Raw genomic sequence first — 16,730 nt, forward strand, 5'->3', positions numbered from 1 at the left:
GTCTGATCTTTCTTTCTTTCCCCCACACTTAGCTGCTGCTGTTGCTCTTATCATGGTTGGATTAGTATCATTTTCCTCCATTCTTTTAATATGCCAGAGCACTTACTGTCTGCTTCCCATAGTCCTCATGGGATTGCCATTGTTTGTGTCATCTTCAACAGCTTCCCATAGAAGGCATTTCTCTCAGGCACAATTGCGTTATGTCAAAAGGCAGTATCTGCCTCCCCTTTGAGTCCTGCATGGAAGTCAGCCCTAAGGAGACCTAGTTGATTCAGACCTGGATCTCTCTGCACATTGACTAGAGACTGAGTGACAGGTTCTGATCCTATCCGACAACACAAGGCCAATAGCATTACTTCTGTTGAACTTTCCAGATGTTGGTGACCTTCAAGGATGTGGCTGTGACCTTTACCCAGGAGGAGTGGAGACAGCTGGACCTGACCCAGAGGACCCTGTACCGAGAGGTGATGCTGGAGACCTGTGGGCTTCTGGTTTCACTAGGTAATGGCTCACCTCTCATCCCTGAGGAGGACCCTAATCTTCTTCTTGATTCTTGGCCAGGCAAAAAGGTCACTGGAACTGCCCACCTTTCTCTTCACAGACCCTGCAATTTTCTGGTCCCACCTCTTCCTGACTGGTCTCCCTTTGTCTGCATCAGAGATTGTTGGGGTAGAAAATGTCCTTTTAACACAAACCCTCACTCCAGTGCTCAGCCCATTCTGAGGTCCTTAATCCAGATTGCATAAGAAGGAAACTGGTTGGCTATCCTGGTGGGGTCAGCTGTGGCCACAGCCCCGTTAAGCAGGAGCCATGGGTGATGGGCTGTTCTTAGAGAAGGGGGTGAGTCAGGCAGCCCCCCAGAAGACATTTGTCCTCAGTGCCCCTCGGATATCTTCCTAAGCAACAAAATCTGTAAAAAGGCATCTGGGTGCCTGCATGGCCATTAGTTGTTTTCTGATGCTGGATACCCATGCTGTGTTGATCCAGAAGGTGTTTTTAGAGAGTACACAGGAATGTCCTCAAATGGCATGGGTTGAAACCGTGATAAAGCCATTCCTTTTACTTTCTTTTTTTTTTTTTTTTTTTTTTTTGAGACGGAGTCTCGCTCTGTCGCCCAGGCTGGAGTGCAGTGGCCGGATCTCAGCTCACTGCAAGCTCCGCCTCCCGGGTTCACGCCATTCTCCTGCCTCAGCCTCCCGAGTAGCTGGGACTACAGGCGCCCGCCACCTCGCCCGGCTAGTTTTTTTTTTGTATTTTTTTAGTAGAGACGGGGTTTCACCGGGTTAGCCAGGATGGTCTCAATCTCCTGACCTCGTGATCCGCCCGTCTCGGCCTCCCAAAGTGCTGGGATTACAGGCTTGAGCCACCGCGCCCGGCCTCCTTTTACTTTCTTTGTCCAGCATGCTAATTGTTGTCATAAAAGGCTAAGATTGGCTGGGTGCGGCGGCTCACGCCTATAATCCCAGCACTTTGGGAGGCTGAGGCGGGTGGATCACGAGGTCAGAAGTTCGATACCAACCTGGCCAAGATGGTAAAACCCCATCTCTACTAAAGATGCAAAAATTAGCCGGGCGCGGTGGTACGCGCCTGTAATCCCAGCTACTGGGGAGTTTGAGGCAGGAGAATCGCTTGAACCCGGGAGGCAGAAGTTGCAGTGAGCCGACATCACACCATTGCACCCCAGCCTGGGTGACTGAGCAAGACTCCATCTCAAAAAAAATAAAATAAAAAAATAAAGTCTCAGATCAGCGCTGAGTCTTTCATTTTCCTTTCACTGCCCCAGTGCAGTTCATTTCTTTTTTTTTAACAGAGGGGACAGCCTCCAACTCAGCCCTGAGAAAGGTACGTGGGCTTGCTGGGACTTAGTGGCATTGTTTTGATTTTGTTGTGATTGCAGACTTCTATTTGTAGTAAGTGAAACTGACTTTCTCATTTACCACAGCAAAACAAGGTTCCCTTTTAGAATACAATATTTAACAAAAATGGGTCAGGATAAAGAAGTTATTAGAAATGATGGCACACTCTGAGTTCATTTAGGAAGGTAGGTATCAATCCATAGATGACAGCTGAAATAAGTTCTAGAAAGAAAAATGAGGGGAATTTAGGAATAAATAAGCAGAACATCATAACCTATTGTGGGTGTTCCAAAGAGGGCATCTCAGGAAGTGACAGTGGAGCTGAGACCTGAAAGCTGAGTAGGAGTTAGCTGGATGGAAGGAGGTAGAGGAGGGGAACAGTGTTCCAGGTGGAGGAACCAGTGTGTGAAAAGTGACAGGGAGCTCAGCTCTTGGGAGAGCCAAAGGATCGTCTGATTCACCTTTCCCACAGCCCTGTCCCAGAACTCAAAGCCAGGCACGTAGCACACATTGGTGGACCTTACTGTGACATGTCTGAAGGAATCCTGGGCTATGGTTCAGAATCTGCCAGTTGTTATTTCTGTGGGTCCTTGTACCTCAGTCATTGGTCTTCCATACAGAATCCTCCTGTCTTTTACTCACCACATCTAGTGGAAAGCATTTGGCTGCATATAACAGAAAACCAGATCAAACTGGCTTCACCTGGAAGGAAATTCACCAACTCGCCTGATGAGAAGCCTGAGGTGTGGTTGGCTCCAGGCTTGTTCAGTGCCGCAGCCCCGTGATGCCATCAAGGATGTCAGAGTTCTTTGTTCCTTCTTCTTGGTTCAGGCTTCTGTATTGTCCTCAGGCTGGCTCCTCACAGGGATGCTGGATGCTGCAGCCTTGACTGGGGCAGCCGGCCCCCATGGTCAGTCCCTCCTCCCACCCTGGAATAAACGCTTTCTTTTCACAATGAGAATCCAGCTTTGGTCACCTGCCTAATGAAGACTCTTGCATTTACCAATTTATTTCAACCAGTGGTTTTTCTTTTCCTTTTGTTTTTTTTTTTGAGATGGAGTCTTGCCCTGTCATTCAGGCTGGAGTGGTATAATCTCAGCTCATTGCAGCCTCTGCCTCCTAGGCTCAAGCAATCCTCCTAACCTCATCCCCTTGAGTAGCTAGGACCATAGGTACACACCACCATACCCGGCTAATGTTTTATATTTTTGGTAGAGATGGCGTTTCACCATGTTGGCCAGGCTGGTTTCAATCTCCTGGTCTCAAGTGATCCTCCTGCCTCGGCCTCCTAAAGTGCTGGGATTACAACATGAGCCACCATGTCCAGCCTCAGCCAGTGGTTTTCGGCTCCATCTGGGTCCCAGAATTTTGGGGGGCACATTTTGAAAGTACTGATGCCCAGGTCTCACATGAAGAAATTTTGTTTCATTTGGTTTGAGGTTGGAATCAGGCATCCCCAAGTGGTTCTGAAAGCATGAGGTGTTTGAGAAGCAATGATTTAGATTCGTTAGAAAATGCCTTCTTGGGCCAGGTGCAGTGGCACTTTGGGAGGCTGAGGCAGGAGGAGCACTTGAGGCCAGGCACTCGAGACCAGCCTGACCAACATTGTAAAACCCAGTCTCTATTAAAAATACAAAAATTAGCCAGGTGTGGTTTTGCATGCCTGTAATCCCTGCTACTTGGGTTGGCTGAGGCACGAGAATCCCTTGAACCTGGAAGGCGGAGGTTGCAGTGCGCCGAGCACTGCACTCCAGCCTGAGCAATAGAATGAGACTCTGTTTCAAAAAAAGAAAGAAAGAAAATGCTTTCCGGAGGAAGCAGCTCACCTTTGCAGTTTCCCATGGCTGTCAAAGTGTTGTGTGCCTGAACAATGTTGGCTTCCATAGACGGAGGTCATGGGCAGTGGGTGTTGTGTAGACAGATAGCACTACTCTCCATGGCAGTTGTAGCCCAACAATGGGATTTGTACCTGTCTTTATCTCCTTGGCCGCTATAATAAAATGTCATGGATTGAGTGGTTTAAGCAGCCAGAGTTTATTTTCTTATGCTTCTGGAGGCTGGGAAGTCCAAGATCAAGGCGTCAGCAAGTTCGATTCCTAATGAGACTTCTCTTCCTGACTTGCAGATGGCTGCCTTGCTGTGTTCTTACATGGTGGAGGGACACAGGATAGATCTCTCTCCCTCTCCTCCTGTTTTTATATGAGGCCATAATCCTGTCAGATTAAGGCTCCACCCTTATAGCCTCATTTAATCTTAATTACCTTCTAAAGATCCTGTCTCCATATTCAGTCACGTTGGGTGTTAGGACTTCAACGTATGACTTTTATGGGGAACACAGTTCACTCACTTGATTTTCAGGTCTCACATCAGCATTTGGCTTACTTTGGTAGCAGCTTCATTCATGTCTGGCCCCTGTCATGAAGTCCTAGGCAGGATGGAGATACTTTCATTTTCTCATTAGATTACCTCTATTCTATTTCTTTTGCTATCAACAGGGCATCGGGTTCCCAAACCAGAGTTGGTCCACCTGCTAGAGCATGGGCAGGAGCTGTGGACAGTGAAGAGAGGCCTCTCACACCCCACCTGTGCAGGTAAGCAGCCACCAGCTGGTCAGGTGGAGTCATGGCAGTCTTCGAATGTGAGGGCACCACCACCTCTGAATTTCTGTGTGAAACTGTTCCTTGTGGCCTCCTGGGGGCCTGGTGGTTTCTGACTCACTTTGGGGTATGGTGTCTATCCTCAGGTGAGCACTGAGCCACACAGTTATTCAGAGACACAGTTACCTTCTGCTGTGAACAGGAATCTTTATGGTTGCTCTGGCTCAATCCAGCTGGTAGAAGGCGAACAAGAAGAAGGGGAGAAGTCATACCCCGTTGTACACATACTTTGCAACCACATAATCTTGACAAGAACTAGGCGTTTGGCCACCTGGATGCTCAGGATAAATGTGATTTGGCTGTGTGCCCATGGAAAAGAATTAATGGATTTGGTTTACATCACCTCAGGCTCCTCTACTCAAAAAAAATCGGAGTGAGATAATTTCTGTGTCATTGAGTTGTTAGAGGATGTAGAGATAACGCATGACACTGCTTAGTTCTTGGTCCAAAGGATCAACAAATGTCAGCTAGTTGGTATTATGCATGAACAGTTTTAATCATCATAAATGTAGTGTCACACATTTCTTTCTGGACTCAGAGAAAGGGGATTTTCCTCCCCTTGATATTACTGTCGGCATTATGCCCTGAATCCCACTCTTTTCCACCTTCTCCATCCACTCATGCATCCTCCAGCTAGACCATCAGAGACTCGGAAGCAGCCCTTTGCCCCATGTCTTCCTGCCCCTCTTGTCTTGAAAAACACTAATGTGACATTTGGACTTCCCTGCCCTACATATGTGCTGATGAGTGTAGCTAGAGTCATCTGCCTTGTGGATTTGTATCACCACTGAGTCACGGGCTCTCCCCTTGGGCTTCTTGGCCAGCCCCATCTGCAACCCTGTGTTCCAAATACCCCCCTTCCCATTCCCTCAATCCCACATCTCCACTTCAGTGTCTCAGAGGCACCTTTAGCTCCTGATGCCTAAAAAGACACTCAGTTCAGAGAATGTCTTACCATCCGAGCAGGTTAGAAGGCTGGACACATGCCACATAGCTCCTGGACTCCACCTAACTTCATCAAACCCAGCATCCATTCATCCCTAGTCCTGCTCATTTTAAATAATCCATATCTCCTGAGTCCATCACTTCCACTGCTTTTCTTGGCTCCTTCACCAGCACCCTAGTCCAGGCTCTCGTCATCTTTTGCCTGAGCCATACCAGAGGCTCTTAACAGGTCTCCCCACATCTGCCCCATTCCTCTGGGCAGCTCTTGTCCCTGCACCAGATCCTGCAGCCACTCAGATGTGTTTCAGATTTTCAGCACTTCCCCAGCAGCTGATGTTTCAGTATATAATTAATTTCATGTTAAAAATAGGATGTGTATTTAATGTTCTTAAAGATTGATCTGCGCAGTCTCATACCTGGCTTCTCTTGTCCTCTGTGGAGGAGATCTTACCTCTAGTCACAGTCAGTGTCTTTGCCAGTGCCTGCATCACACCTGTTGTGTTCTCAGGGAACTTGCTTTTTAAAAAAATCTCTGCTTTGTCTGTGCCTTCAACTTCTCTGTATTCAACATAGAAAGTGTGCTCAATACAAAACCAGAAAGTGAATATAAGTTTAAACAAAAAAAAACAAAGTGTAGTCAAATTGCTTACACTTGGGGGAAACAGACAAAATGCTTTTTCACTTACAACACCCTGTAACTTGTGTTGGCCCCACTTGTAAAGCCAGGCTTCTTGGAGTTATCTCATGTTTGGAAGAGATGCTTACACTTGACTTTAATATTTTTTTGTTTAAAATTTCTCAAAGTAAAAAAAAAAATCTTATGTATACAATAATAAGTACAAATTTGAAGGGCTCAGCTTAAATTTTTACATTTCTACAAATTGAATTCTTCATCTAGGTCAAAATTTACAATATTTCCAGCACCTTGGCAGTTTCTGTCACCCTGTCTTTGTCAGTAGCTCCTCCTGCAGTGGGAGCCACCGTTTAGACTCTCTCCCTAGGGATTAGTTTTTAATTGGTTATGAATGGGCATAATTGGAGCCCCAAAGCATTTTCTCTTTTGAGTATTTCTTCTTTTCACCATCACTGTGTCCATGAGCTGGATTTATCCTGTATGCTGTGTACCATAACATTGTGTGAAAACATCAGGATCTATTTCTTCACTCTCCTATTGGTTGGCATGGGTATTTTTTACATTATTTGGAGATTATGAAGAATGCTGCTATGAATACTATTTTCCATAATATTTAGTGGATATAAACACTCATTTCTGTTGCATATACACCCAGGAGATGACTGGTGGAGTCAAGAGACAGATCTGTGTTTAGCTTTAAGTCAAACCCCCAAATATTTTTCCACAGTAGCCGCACCATTTCCCATCCCCACCAGCCAGGTATGAGACTGCTGCACTCGGGTCTTCTAAGCATGTGATGTTGGCTACTTTATGAAGCATAGCTGCTACGTTCTTCAGATCACAGCACTGAAGTTGTTCTTGCTCACGTCACTTCCTTTACCCAAATTGCCCAGTGTAGCAGTGAAAATAATAATAAGGGTAATGTCCTATAATTTTTTTTTTTTTAATTTTGAGACGGAGTCTCGCTCTGTCGCCCAGGCTGGAGTGCAGTGGCACGATCTTGGCTCACTGCAAGCTCCGCCTCCCGGGTTCACGCCATTCTCCTGCCTCAGCCTCCCAAGTACCTGGGACTATAGGCACCCACCACCACGCCTGGCTACTTTTTTGTATTTTTAGTAGAGATGGGGTTTCACCATGTTAGCCAGGATGGTCTCAATCTCCTGACCTCGTGATCTGCCCGCCTTGGCCTCCCAAAGTGCTGGAATTACAGGTGTGAGCCATCGTGCCCGGCCAATGTCCCACAATTTAATGAACACTTGTGCTGCATCAAGAACTGTGCATTTTCTCATTTAACTTCATGACTCTTAGTTGAGGAATTTGAGATCTGGTGGAGAAAGTCATCCTCCAGTATCAACCCACTTGACAGATGCAGGATTTGAATTGAGTCATTCTGTCTCCAGTACCCTCTTGTCCGCCATGCACTGTGCCTCCTGACACAGCAGAAACTTGTCAGATCTTACCATTGCTAGACCTTTTTTACCATTTGTTCCTGTGTGTCCTTCTATCCCTTTTGTGCTGGATCTTCATTCTCTTCCTCCAACTCTAAGCACCCTTTTATACTGGTTTCACCAGGCATCTGGTGCCCAAAGGGTGAATCAAACCATTTTTACTTCCTCGTCTTCAACCCATTTCCCACTTCCTCTCTCTCGCAATGATTCTGGCTTCTCTTGTAGGCCTCAGCTTATGGGACACCTTCTCTAGAAAGCCTTCCATGATCTCTTTTTCTTTCCAGTCTTGTTAAGTGCCACTTCCTTAAACTCTCATAGCACCAAAAGGCTCCAATTCTTTTTCTTTTTCGAGACAGAGTTTCACTCTTGTTGCCCAGGCTGGAGTGCAGTGGCGCAATCTCAGCTCACTGCAACCTCCGCCTCCTGGGTTCAAGCGATTCTCCTGTCTCAGTCTCACGAGTAGCTGGGATTACAGTCATGCACCACCATGCCCAGCTAATTTTTAATTTATGTGGGTACATAGGTGTACACATATTTGGGGCACGTAAGAGATTTTTATTTAGGCATACAATGCATAATAGTCACATCAAGGTAAAGGAAGTATCTGTCACCTCAAGCATTTATACTTTCTCTGTGTTACCAACAATCCAGTTATACCCTTAGTTATTTTAAAGTATGCAATAAATTATTGTTGACTATAGCCACCCTGTTGTGCTATCAAATACCAGGTCTTACTCATTCTTTCCTAACTTTATTTTGGTACCCATTAACCATCCTCACTTCCTCCCTACTCCACCCTACTGCCCTTCCCAGTTTCTGGTAACCATCTTTCTACTCTCTCTCTCCATGATTTTAATTGTTTTGATTTTTAGTTCCGTCCATGTTGTTGCAAATGATAGGATCTCCTTTTTTTTATGGCCAAATAGTACCCCATTGTGTATACACACCACATTTTCTTTGTCCATTCATTGTTGATGGACCCTTAAATTGTTTCCAAATCTTGGCTGTTGTGCATAGTACTGTAGTAAAACATGGGAGTGCAGATCTCTCTGATGGACTGATTTTTTTTTTTCTTTCTTTTGGATATATACCTCCACTGGGATTGCTGGATCATATGGTGGCTCTATTTTTAGTTTTTTGAGGAATCTCCAAACTGTTCTCCATGGTAGTTGTAGTAATTTAAAATCCCACCAACAGTGTATGAGGGTTCCCTTTTTTCCGCATCCTTGCCACCATTTGTTATTGCCTGTCTTTTGGATAAAAGCCATTTTAACTGGGATGAGATGATATCTCATTGTAGTTTTGATTTGCATTTCTTTGATGGTCAGTTATGTTGAGCAGTTTTTCATATACCTGTTTGCCATTTGTATGTATTCTTTTGAAAAATGTGTATTCAGATCTTTTGCCCATTTTTAAATCGGATTCTTAGATTTTTTTCCTATAGAGTTGTTTAAGCTCCTTATATATTCTGGTTATTGATCCCTTGTCAGATGGATGTAAGGGTTCAATTCTGGAAGCAAATGCCCTTCAGACAATGTCATCAAAACTCTATTATCTCTTCCTTACTCTGAACTGTAAAGAGGAATGTCTTTACTTCAGATCCTCTGTCCCCTGGTCCAGCCTGATCTCTAGATTTTCGCTTTAATGGTGTCAAGGATACAAGTACCATAAGAAGTATTTGGTAGCCTGGGTTAGAGATGTAAAAATGCAGCAGTTATCATAGGCACTGTTTTCATCTTCATTTTCCTACTGAAGTGGTTATTTTGTGTTTTTCTATATGTAATCACTAAAAGACCCCTCCTTTGTTTGCTGATGCCCTTCAGGTGACAGAACACAAGTTCATACCAGAGAGCCAACCACTTACCCGCCAGACTTATCTGAGCGGGCCTTTGTCCGGGGAAGCCTGACTGTGGAATCTTCAACCTCAAGTGACTCGAGGTTGGGGAGATCTAGGGATAAGGAAGGGCTTGTGGAAATGACACCAGAGACAGACCTCCACAAGGAGACCCATCCTGGGAAAGCGAGCCTTGAAGGTGAAGGTTTGGGGACAGATGATGGTCTGCACTCCAGGGCATTACAAGAATGGTTATCAACAGATGTTCTCCATGAATGTGACTCACAGCAACCAGGGAAAGACGCCTTGATTCATGCAGGGACAAACGCCTACAAATGCAAGCAGTGTGGGAAAGGTTTTAACAGGAAGTGGTATCTTGTTCGACATCAGAGGGTTCACACTGGAATGAAACCCTACGAATGCAACGCGTGTGGGAAAGCCTTTAGCCAGAGCTCAACTCTCATTCGGCACTACCTCATCCACACTGGGGAGAAACCATACAAGTGCCTTGAGTGTGGAAAGGCCTTCAAACGCAGGTCGTACCTCATGCAGCACCATCCAATCCACACTGGAGAGAAACCCTATGAGTGCAGTCAATGTCGAAAGGCCTTCACCCACCGGTCTACTTTCATTCGCCATAACAGGACCCACACCGGAGAAAAACCCTTTGAGTGCAAAGAATGTAAGAAAGCCTTTAGCAATAGGGCCCACCTAATTCAACACTACATCATCCACACTGGAGAGAAACCCTATGATTGCATGGCGTGTGGAAAGGCCTTCAGATGCAGCTCAGAACTCATACAGCACCAGCGGATTCACACTGGGGAGAAGCCCTATGAATGCACCCAGTGTGGGAAGGCCTTTCACCGGAGCACATACCTCATTCAGCACTCTGTCATCCACACTGCGGAGATGCCCTACAAGTGTATCGAGTGTGGGAAGGCCTTCAAACGCAGGTCACACCTTCTACAGCACCAAAGAGTCCATACATGACAGAACCCTATTGTTGCAATGAATATAGCAAAGCCTTCACCCACTGTTCTTATTTTATCATTCATAATGGGACCCACACTGGAGGAAGAAGCCCTTCGAGTGCAAAGAATGTCAGGAAACTTCATTTTTTTCCTCAGCTCTTTCTTAACTAACACATGAGCAATCACTTTGGAGAGAAACGCTGTGAATACAGTGAATGTAAGGATCCTTTCAGTCACCACTCAGTTCTCACTCACTGCAGAAGGATTCATGTCAGAGGGAAATGTGGAAGGCACTCTATCAACATCAGAAGACTCAGGCTGGAGAAACATTCCAAATATAACTCTTAAGGACAGTCTTTGGCCAGAGGAAAAATCTTACTATCCGAGCATCATAATGAAAAGTTACTACATAATTGTCATTGATGTGAGAAAACTTTCTGTGACCAGTTTGTCACTTACTTGTCCTATAAAGAGCCATGCTGGAATGTGACCCACCTCGGGATTTTCTCTATGAACTTATGAAAACCTTCAGTCACAGGTATCTTCTTGCTTTATGTCCTTACAGACTTCCCTGTAAGATCAGTTTTATTTTTTGGTAGGGGAATGTTTGAGAGGTAAAGGGGTTTTATTCCCCCCCCCTTTTTTTTTTAAACATACATTCATTGCCATCATCAGAGTTGGACAGTGAGGGCAGCTCTTCAAACATTTCTTGGAAGCTGCCTTTGACCCAGACCTCTCTGGGAGGATGCCTTGGAAGCTGCCTTTGACCCAGACCTCTCTGGGAGGACGCCTTGGAAGCTGCCTTTGACCCAGACCTCTCTGGGAGGATGCCCATGAGGAAATTCTTTGTGAGAAATATGAAGGTGTGTGTCATGAGATTCATGAATTTACAAGAAATTAGAATACTGAGAATGTCTTCATGTGACACTTCTATTTTATATCTAGGGTGAGAAGAACCCATGTACAGATGGCCACATTAAAATGTGCATCACTTAAGACTGTTTAAGGCTTTTTTTAAATAAACATTATTTTTTAAGAGATAGGGACTTGCTCTGTCACCTAGGCTAGAGTGCAGTGGAATGATCATAGCTCCCTGTAACCTCGAACTCCTGGGCTCAAATGGTCCTCTTGCCTCAAGTTTCTGAGTAGCTTGGGATACAGGCATGCACCACTATGCCTGGCTAATTTTTGTAATTTTAGTAGAGACAGGGTTTTACCATGTTGGCTGGGCTGGTCTGGAACTCCTGACCTCAAGTGATCCACCTGCCTTGGCCTCTCAAAGTGCTGGGATTACAAGTGTGAGTCACTGCAACTGGCCTTAAATTATTTTGTATAGATAGGATCTTGCTGTGTTCCCCAGATTTGTCTCAAACTGCTAGACTCAAGTGATCATCCTGCCTCAGCCTCCTAAAGTGTTGGGATTATAGGTGTGAGCCACCACACCTAGCCTAATACGGTTTCAGATGCTCAGCACTCTCACATTTTCCTGATTCCATTCTATTTGTTGTCTTTATTTTCTCTGGCAACATAGTGATCACTTTGTACTTGCTTGGCCCTCTCAGGTGAGTCCTAATTCTTTCTGGTATTTCTCAGGTTCTTTAAGCCTGTGTAGAGAGGTATTTTCAGGTCTCCCTTAGCATATTTCTAGGAACTGAATTACAGCTAAAACAGGCAAAATAAAACACACAGCTAAGATGAATCCATGGTAAACCCAGTAAACCCAACAAAACAACATGGAATCTCATTGTCTGATCTTGTAAACATTTGTGTGAAGTTTTACTACAAAATAAAGTGCCTAGCATTTTAACAGGTGAATCAGGATATATGTGTGCAGGTTTACGTGAGTTTCATAGTTAACCACCAGGACCTTATTCCCTTGGTGCTAGCATTGAATATGGTAATTAGTTTTGTTTTGTTTTGAGATGGAGTCTCACTCTGTTGCCTAGGCTGGAGTGCAGTGGTGCGATCTTGGCTCATTGCAACCTCTGCCTCCCGGGTTCAAGCAATTCTCCTGTCTCAGCCTCCCGAGAAGCTGGGATTACAGGCATGTACCACCGTGCCCCAGCTAAGTTTTGTATTTTTAGTAGAGACAGGGTTTTGCCCTGTTGCCCAGGCTGGTCTCAAACTCCTGACCTCAGGTGATCCACCTACCTCAGCCTCCCAGAATCCTGGGATTACAGGTGTGAGCACTTAGCCTGAATATGGTAATTTGAAATTCCTTTTGTGAGATTTTCTTTTAGTTTTCAAGCTACATGAGACAATGTTAGGTTAAAACATGTATTGTGTGAAAAACAGAAAATTATTTTCTCACTTTGAGCTTTCCTCACAAACTTTTAAAGCACTGCATATGTATTTCATGTTTTCATAGTGGGCATGTACCTTTTACTGTGGTCCTTTTGCACATACTATAAATACAATTCTTGGTGAGTGAAGAGTTCTCTGTTTTTGTTTTTTCAGGACAGAGTGCACAGTTTCCTTTCCTCTGGGAAGGAGAGTTGACTCTTGAGGACCACCACCCTCCTGCACCCTCTCTCTGGAAGGCTGCATGTATTGTAGCTGTGGCTGTACTTGTACCTAAGGCCCTGGGTTCAAGAGAGTTGGAGAAATCCCTCTAGAAACATATTGGCTGTCATCAAAGGGTTCTTTCCAGGCCTGAGGACCTAGGCCCCAGTTTGTCCCAAAGCAGGAGTGATGTTTTCCATGGGATAAAGGACAGCCTGGGGTTTTTCTTAGCTTTCAACTCTTTCTGTACAGTCTTACAGTGTTTGGTAAAAGGATCTACTATGAACTTGCTGCTGTGATAGGCAAGAATCTCATGAGACACCTGTCATTTAGCTCCATGGCCACTCACTGTTGTGTTCATATTTGGAAGAGTAGGATGCAGTGGATGGCTGGGCTATGGGTCCTACCCTTGAGCAGGGAAGGAACTTACTGTCTAGTATAGGAAAAACACATGAGAACAGGTGCAATATATTGACGTAAACTTGTTTAGCACCCATTTTTAAGTCAGTAAAACTTATGAACTTCTGTATGTTTTCCACAAATACTCAGTTTATGATTGAGGTAAAAAAAATTTTTTTTTTTTTTTTTTTTGAGACAGAGTTTTGTTGCCCAGGCTGGAGTGCAGTGGTGCCATCTCAGCTCACGGCAACTGCTGCCTCCCGAGTTCAAGGGATTCTCCTGCCTCAGCCTCCTGAGTATCTGTGATTATAGGCGCCCACCACCACGCCCGGCTAAGAGTTTTGAATTTTTAGTAGAGACGGGGTTTCACCATGTTGGCCAGACTGGTCTTGAATTCCTGACCTCAGGTAGTCCACCCGCCTCAGTCTCCCAAAGTGCTGGGATTACAGGCGTGAGCCACTGTGCCCGGCGGAGGTAAAGGTAAAACATGTTTTCTTGTTCATGTTTGTTATTGTAACTTTGTTACATTTAATGAACAAATTAGATAAAAAGCACTATGCTCTTATGGTGTTTAATCTGTGAGAAATGATTGTGGGGGTGGGACTAGTTATGACCATTCACAGTTGGTGCACTTCAGTTAGTCTCACAGAGGAAATGTGGACAGTGAATTCACTTGGCAAGTCAGTCATGCAAAGACGACTTAGAAATCTTAATGTTTGTAAGCAGACAAAAAATGTGTCTGGAAGGATTTTCACCCAGTTAAATGATATTTGCTCCTTGGGTGTAGAGGGAGGGAAGGGATGGGGCAGAGGGGAGTGTCAGAGTGAACATTCACTTTAACTTCATGCACACGTGGAAATGTTTGAAATGTTCACAGTAAATTTTATAATTTCAGAAAAACCACTTAAGGTTGAAAAGAGAAATTTAAGAAATTGCTGATGGAATAAAAACATAACAGAACTAGAACACTGAAGGAAATGAAAGCAGGAAGGAAAGCACCAGAAGTGATTTGGAAGAGAAAGTCTAAAATGAATGTGAACAACAGAGTGATCAGAAGAGTATAGAGAATTAATAGTTTCTTTAAACAAGCCATCTCACAATGGAAGCCTGTTTATCTTGAAATTGCTGTGATTACTATTCACTCTGCCTTTGAAAGAACTGCAGAAATTCATAGGGCAATGTTAAGTGTTTGTGTCTCCAAAAAAGATGTTGGAGTCGTTACCCTCAGAACCTCAGGTAATCATGTTAATTAATCCATTAGGTTAGTTCCTAATTGAATATAACTGTGTCCTTACAAAAATGGGAAATTTGGGCATGGTGGGGTGGCTCACGCCTGTAATCCCAGCACTTTGGGAGGCCGAGGCGGCTGGATCACGAGATCAGGGGATTGAGACCATCCTGGCTAACAGGGTGAAACCCCATCTCTACTAAAAATACAAAAAATTAGCTGGACGTGGTGGCAGGCGCTTGTAGTCCCAGCTACACAGGAGGCTGAGGCATGAGAATCACTTGAACCCGGGAGGCGGAGGTTGCAGTGAGCCGAGATCATGCCACTGCACTCCATCCAGCCTGGGCGACAGACTCCATCTCAAAAAAAAAAAAAAAAAAAAAAAAGGGAACTTTGGTCACAGAGGCAGATGTACAGAGGGAAGACAATGTGAAGACACAGGAAGAACATCGTCAAGTCAAGGAACACATGGGGCTACCAGAAACCGAGAGAAAAGCATGGAACGTGTTCTAGTAAGAAGTGTCTGGGTTGTTTGGGGTTTTTTCTTTGGTTTGGAGTTTTGTGGTGTTAAATTATTATTTTTTTGAGACGGAGTCTTGCTCTGTTGCCCAGGCTGGAGTGCAGTGGCATGATCTTGGCTCACTGCAACCTCCGCCTCCCGGGTTCACGCCATTCTCCTGCCTCAGCCTCCCGAGTAGCTGGGACTACAGGCGCCCGCCACCACGCCCGGCTAATTTTTTGTATTTTTAGTACAGACGGGGTTTTACCGTGTTAGCCAGGATGATCTCGATCTCCTGACCTCGTGATCTGCCCGCCTCAGCCTCCCAAAGTGTTGGGATTACAGGCGTGAGCCACCGTGCCCGGCTGGTATTATTTTTAAATTATCATGTTTTATTGAATTGTAGATCTCACAATTCTTTTTATCTATCTTTTTCACTCAAAATACAACAAAATATAGTCTATCCTGTATTTCATGGGCTTACCTCTAGCCAATGGTTTATTTTTATTTATTTATTTTTTTTGAGACGGAGTCTCGCTCTGTCGCCCGGGCTGGAGTGCAGTGGCCGAATCTCAGCTCACTGCAAGCTCCACCTCCCGGGTTCACGCCATTCTCCTGCCTCAGCCTCCCGAGTAGCTGGGACTACAGGCGCCCGCCACCTCGCCCAGCTAGTTTTTGGTATTTTTTAGTAGAGACGGGGTTTCACCATGTTAGCCAGGATGGTCTCGATCTCCTGACCTCGTGATCCGCCCGTCTCAGCCTCCCAAAGTGCTGGGATTACAGGCGTGAGCCACCGCGCCCGGCCTAGCCAATGGTTTTTAACTGCCATGTAATGTTTTACATCATGAAGCTTTCATCCTTTATTCAAATCTTGTGATTATGGACATGTACTTCCTCCATTCTCCTGCTATGAAATATATTACCACTAGCTTAATTCAACCTTAAAAATAAGGTCATCAGTGTTATGTTCTAAATAAACTTATGGACATACATGAAAAATGTACCTTAGGCCGGGCGCGGTGGCTCAAGCCTGTAATCCCAGCACTTTGGGAGGCCGAGACGGGCGGATCACGAGGTCAGGAGATCGAGACCATCCTGGCTAACACGGTGAAACCCCGTCTCTACTAAAAATACACAAAAAAAAAAAACTAGCCGGGCGAGGTGGCGGGCGCCTGTAGTCCCAGCTACTCCGGAGGCTGAGGCAGGAGAATGGCGTAAACCCGGGAGGCGGAGCTTGCAGTGAGCTGAGATCCGGCCACTGCAGTCCAGCCCGGGCTACAGAGCAAGACTCCGTCTCAAAAAAAAAAAAAAAAAAAAGAAAAATGTACCTTGGAGCTGAATAGCTAGGTCATATGGTGATCTAGTATGTAACTGGAATTATGTTATAGGTTGCCCTTTCCTCTCCCATAAGATGGACAGAAGTGTTTCTGTATCACTGTGTCCCAGACAATATTTAGAATTACCCAGCTTTCCAGTTTTTCTTTCTTTAGAAGTTTAAAGTGATATACAGTATTATCTGCTGTTTCTCAGATTGAAATACGTTTGAGCATTAATTCATATCCTTTTATTCCCTTTTGTTTTTCCTCTTCTGTCAATGGTCTACTCATATACTGGCCTGTCTTTATTTGTATCTTAACTTTTTATTGTGTATTTGTTTATGGCGGGGTACTTTATTGATGATTAATAAGATTTTCAAGTATATGGGCTAGTCCCTGGATACTACTGACACTACTTATCTACAGTCTCTTGTTAGT

General features: G+C 44.7%; 1 protein-coding gene across 3 annotated transcripts in view; it reads left to right on the forward strand.

Annotated features, from left to right (window-relative positions):
- Window positions 1-16,730, forward strand: part of ZNF550 (zinc finger protein 550) — a 28,547-nt gene that overhangs the window by 4,849 nt on the left and 6,968 nt on the right. Inside the window, exons 2-6 of one of the 3 annotated variants that reach the window (XM_073015846.1) lie at window positions 375-501; window positions 4,352-4,447; window positions 9,364-11,211; window positions 12,806-13,729; window positions 14,145-14,485. In XM_073015846.1, coding sequence (XP_072871947.1) covers window positions 375-501; window positions 4,352-4,447; window positions 9,364-10,367 — 1,227 coding nt within the window. In that variant the 3' untranslated portion in view covers window positions 10,368-11,211; window positions 12,806-13,729; window positions 14,145-14,485. Of the gene's footprint in view, window positions 1-374; window positions 502-4,351; window positions 4,448-9,363; window positions 11,212-12,805; window positions 13,730-14,144; window positions 14,536-16,730 lie in introns of those variants that run through there. The other 2 variants (XM_007998344.3, XM_073015847.1) reach the window with 2 other exon arrangements.

This window comes from Chlorocebus sabaeus, chromosome 6 (assembly GCF_047675955.1).
Source record: "Chlorocebus sabaeus isolate Y175 chromosome 6, mChlSab1.0.hap1, whole genome shotgun sequence".
Taxonomy (NCBI): domain Eukaryota; kingdom Metazoa; phylum Chordata; class Mammalia; order Primates; family Cercopithecidae; genus Chlorocebus; species Chlorocebus sabaeus.